General features: G+C 32.3%; 1 protein-coding gene across 1 annotated transcript in view; it reads right to left on the reverse strand.

Annotated features, from left to right (window-relative positions):
• Positions 1-1,600, reverse strand: part of LOC111715625 (uncharacterized) — a 5,265-nt gene extending 3,665 nt beyond the window's left edge. The window contains exon 1 of the mRNA XM_023490976.1: positions 275-1,600. Coding sequence (XP_023346744.1) covers positions 275-1,582 — 1,308 coding nt within the window. The 5' untranslated portion in view covers positions 1,583-1,600. The remainder of the gene's footprint in view (positions 1-274) is intronic.
• Positions 1,601-4,558: the final 2,958 nt, after the last annotated feature.

The raw sequence follows: 4,558 nt of genomic DNA on the forward strand, positions 1-4,558 counted from the left end.
ATATATATGACAGCGCATGAGGAGTTGGGCCCGCGGAGTAGGACCAACCCGAGCTGCAACGTCAACAGGTTACACACATGATAGATATAAACAGGTTCAAGTACTTGTATAAATCTTATCAAGTGTAGATTTTAGATACCAGTTCAATGCACGTATTTGTGGTTCCCAGATACCACAAATAATAATAATAATAATCATCATAAAAATAATAATAATATTAAGAACAATAATAACTAGTGTAAATTATCTTTTTTAATTATTATTGAAAAATAACCTGTTTGATATCTGTAGCATTCGGAAAAGCTGCAACTGGAAGAAATGTCCAATCCTTGTAATCCTCATCTCCGATGTACTTGATAATTGTTTTGTAAAATAGTTCTGCTCGTTTTAACTGATCCTCCCACTTTCCCTTGGCATGATTGAAGCTGGCCTTGACTTCAAATACGACAAATGTTTTGTATTCCCCTAAGAGAAATACAAAGTCAAATTCCTGATTATCAGTGGGAGGACCTTTGTTGGCTTTACCTCGGGCAGATTTAGTTTGTGTAGCTTTGTGTGATCTACCATCAGGACACTTGTTGTCACCATAATCTTCATCTTTTGTACATTTGTTGGCCATAGCTTTGGAAGATTTGTTGGCTCTTTGAGCTTGTGTGTTTGCTGATTTTTTTGCTTTGATTTTGGGAACTTTCTTTAAATCTTCATCTTGTGTTTGCGTTGATTTGTTGGAAGTTGTGCTGACATCAGAATCTTCAGCTTTTTCAGCATTTGGAGCTTTAGATTTCTCATCATCTGGAGCTTTAGCTTTCTCAGCATAAGGAGCTTCAGCTTTCTCAGCATAAGGAGCTTTAGCTTTCTCAGCATCTGGAGCTTTAGCTTTCTCAGTATCTGGAGCTTTCTCAGCATCAGAAGCTTCAGCTTTCTCAGGCTCTGAGGCTTGAGTTTTCTCAGCATCTGAAGCTTTAGCTTTCTCAGCATCTGGAGCTTTAGCTTTCTCAGTATATGGAGCTTCAACTTTCTCAGGATCTGGAGCTTCAACTTTCTCAGTATCTGAAGCTTGAGCTTTCTCAGCTTCAGCTTTTTTAGCATCAGGAGCTTCAGCTTTCTCAGCATCTGGAGCTTCATCTTTCTCAGCATAATGAGCTTCAGTTTTCTCAGCATCTGGATTCTGAACATCAGGAGCTTCAGTTTCTGTTGTATCAGAGGCTCCAGTGAATTGCAGGAACATTTTGTTATCGTAACTCATAAAAGTTGCACATCTAACATTACTTGGGGTCCTTATTATATAGTCCCATACTGCTTTTTCACACTCATTTCCCTTCATATCTGTTAAATAAGTATTGAAGAGTATTTTATCTTCCGGTTCTGGAATTTGGTTTCCTCTTTCTTCCAGTCTTTGTTTAGACAGTTTAGGACCCTCAGGTTTAGTCCCAAGCCGGATTCTATGCTCCGGGAACCATACATTATCTGATTCCAGGTTCTTGGATAGAACATTTTTCACAAACCAATCAGCAGCCTCTGAACAGGTCAACTCCATGGTTTCCCCTCCACCGAAGGAAAAGGACTTTTTAAGTTTGTTCATAGCTTTATGCTATCTTAGGATTCATGTTTAGACTGAGTGTATGAGCAGTAAAACTGTAGAATTTTCTTATCAGTAAATGTTTGTTTATTTCTTTAAAAGGTGTAAAAATGAAACATTGAGGTATTATTCAAGATGCACGGGNGGGGGGGGGGGAGGCGTTACCCTTGGATTCAAACAAGGACTAATGGTATAGAGTTTGTAGGTGTTTCCCATGGAAATGTTTTAAATTCTATGATTTCATCTAATTAATACAGGGGGTATTACCATATCTAAGATATCTAAGATATACAATTTTTTTATATTTATAACTATGTAAATGTATATATACTAGGCTATATAGGACGTTTCGCGCCCATCTTCCATTTTCATTGTGAACATGTTCTCTTTGTGTACATTGTAAAAAAAAATCACAGATTTTATAAAAGAATTCGTGGATTTTCAAAAATGAAATTATGATGGAGGCAAATTTTTGAAATTCAATCATCCATTAACCTTCCCTGGGGTCACACGATGTCACATAAAAATTTGGGCCCGATCGGTTTAGCCCTTTTGACGTTTTTTGGATACAAACGGACAGACAAACAAACAAAAAGACACCCAAGCAAAGTTTATATATATACAGGGTTAATTAAAAAAACAGGGATTATCGATATTTTTGTCAAAATTTTCAAAATTATTATTTTGTTAGAATTTCGGGCATAAATTAAATGAGATATATAAAAAATTCCGCAAAAAAAATTGGAGTGAAATCTGCAGTAAATGTTATCAAACTATAACCTTAGATTTTAAAACTGTTTTCACTTGAAAAATGCAAAATTGTTTTTTGTTTTGTTATTTTTTGTTTTATCTTATTCAGTTTTTTATGAATTGTTTTAAAATTTTGGAAAACAATTGAGCTATAATACTAGAAACAAACGCACTAATTTTTCTTTGAATTTTAATGAACATTTCCAACAAAAAATTTGTTCAAACGGACTAATTTTTTCTTCTGTAAATTGTAATGCAAATAAACGTTAGTGAAAATGAACATTTCCCATAGAAACATGTGTTCAAATGGACTAATGTTTTCTTCACTGCATCTGCATCAGATATTAAAGACTTTTTGCAGTTTATTTGGTTTAAAAAAACTTAACTCAAATATATTTTACTTAGAAATCAATTTTATTATAATATAAATGCCATAAAATATTTATTATTATTCTCGTATGCAACAAACAACTTGAAATATTATGGACTATGGTAGAAGACATTTTAAACTATTTACCGACTGTCATGTTTCATGATACAGCCTTTATATGTTAAGGTAAACTATTCTATCATATACACACTTCCGTATTACTAGTGTTAATAAATTATTTATGTAATTTTCTCAAGTGGACTCATCAGACACTCCCTTCTAATATTGTAGTAATATTCTCAGGAATTTCTGACTTGGTAAAAAATACATGAGTAAATCTTAGGAGTTTCTCGAAACTAATTCTCAAAACTATGATCCCCTAAAAAAAATAATTCCAGAGAATTTCTCAAGAAATCCGAGGAATCAGTCACAAGAACTTGTTCTCAAGAATTTCCCCAGAAATTGCTCAAAGCAAGTCACCAAAACTGGAAATTCCTCACCTTTCTTACCTGGGATGTATTGCGGCATCTGTCTGTAAATCTGGGGGTAAATAATCTGTATTTTCATAAAACAAATAAATACTGCAAATTAGGAGGTTTTATAGTTCTGAGTATTGATAATAAGTCTCAATAATGCTGTAAGAATCTCACAATGGGCCCAACTACGCTTAACTTCTTTGAATCATAAGAGATTAAAATCAAGGTAAGACCATAAATTATAACTCACTTTTAATTATTAATTTTGAAGCTTATATCGAATTGAATAAGTATTCTGCAACATCAGGGCTGGCTCTACCCTATTCCAAGTAATTTTTTTGTTCCGAAAATTGTTAAATATATATTAATTAAAAGAGAGGATGGGGGAATAGATCAACCATTGCAAATTTTGTGCTGTGGAATATCCACGGTTCTAAACTAAAAAACTTTTTATAAGAAATATTTAACGAAAATAATTCTAACCATGTTTATCGTTCAGGTTTCATAATGCCTAGAAAATTGGAGAAGATGGAAGATACAACAAAACAATTGCAGGAAACTAAATTACCCAGAAGTTCCCACATCAAGAAATTACTGAAAAAGAAAAACAGCGGAGAAATTTACAAAAGTTTTATGGATAACAAATGAAAATGCAAATCTTGTTTTTTACCGTAATAAATTTGTTACAAATTATTTTTTATTATTGAATTCTCGGCATGCAATTCAGGGCCGTTACTTATTTATTTATGAAGTATAATGCGCTGTGAAAACTCATGTCATTTTTTATTTTTAACTGCAATTGCATGGTTGCGATGCTATAATTCTCTGCAGTATTCTCAAACCTTTTTTTATATCAAGATCGAGCCATTTTGGATGTTTTGCATTCTGTTATTCAATTTTCATATTAGAATAAGTATGAAAAAGCTATTTTTTAAAAAAAATCCGAACTATTTTGATATACGAATATTAATCTGAAAAATTTTCATTAATTGTTATTTGAAGTTGATTTATAATTAGAATGCCTTTTACTATAATCCCCCGCTTCCTCAAATGTACATGTTAACCTTTTTGTTCAATGTTTCTGTACAATTTCCCTGTACAAATTTTCTGTCAGCATTCTATACTCTAACTGTTCTCCGATATTTACACTAAAGGCAGTATTAATTAAAGCTTTTTTAATTAAACTTTTTTAGTGAAGGGCCAAAGTGAGATTTTCAAGTATCTTTTTATATTATGTATAACTATACTTAAATGGAATACATGTGTAATTTCAATGTAAATTATACCTTTGCACCTTTGAAACCGTCATTTCTTCATCGAAAATGATTAGAATTGAGATTGTAAATTGAAATTGAAACTAAAAATGATTAGATGTCAAAATAG

Source organism: Eurytemora carolleeae, unplaced genomic scaffold, assembly GCF_000591075.1.
Source record: "Eurytemora carolleeae unplaced genomic scaffold, Eaff_2.0 scaffold1818, whole genome shotgun sequence".
In the NCBI taxonomy this organism is placed as follows: Eukaryota; Metazoa; Arthropoda; class Copepoda; order Calanoida; family Temoridae; genus Eurytemora; species Eurytemora carolleeae.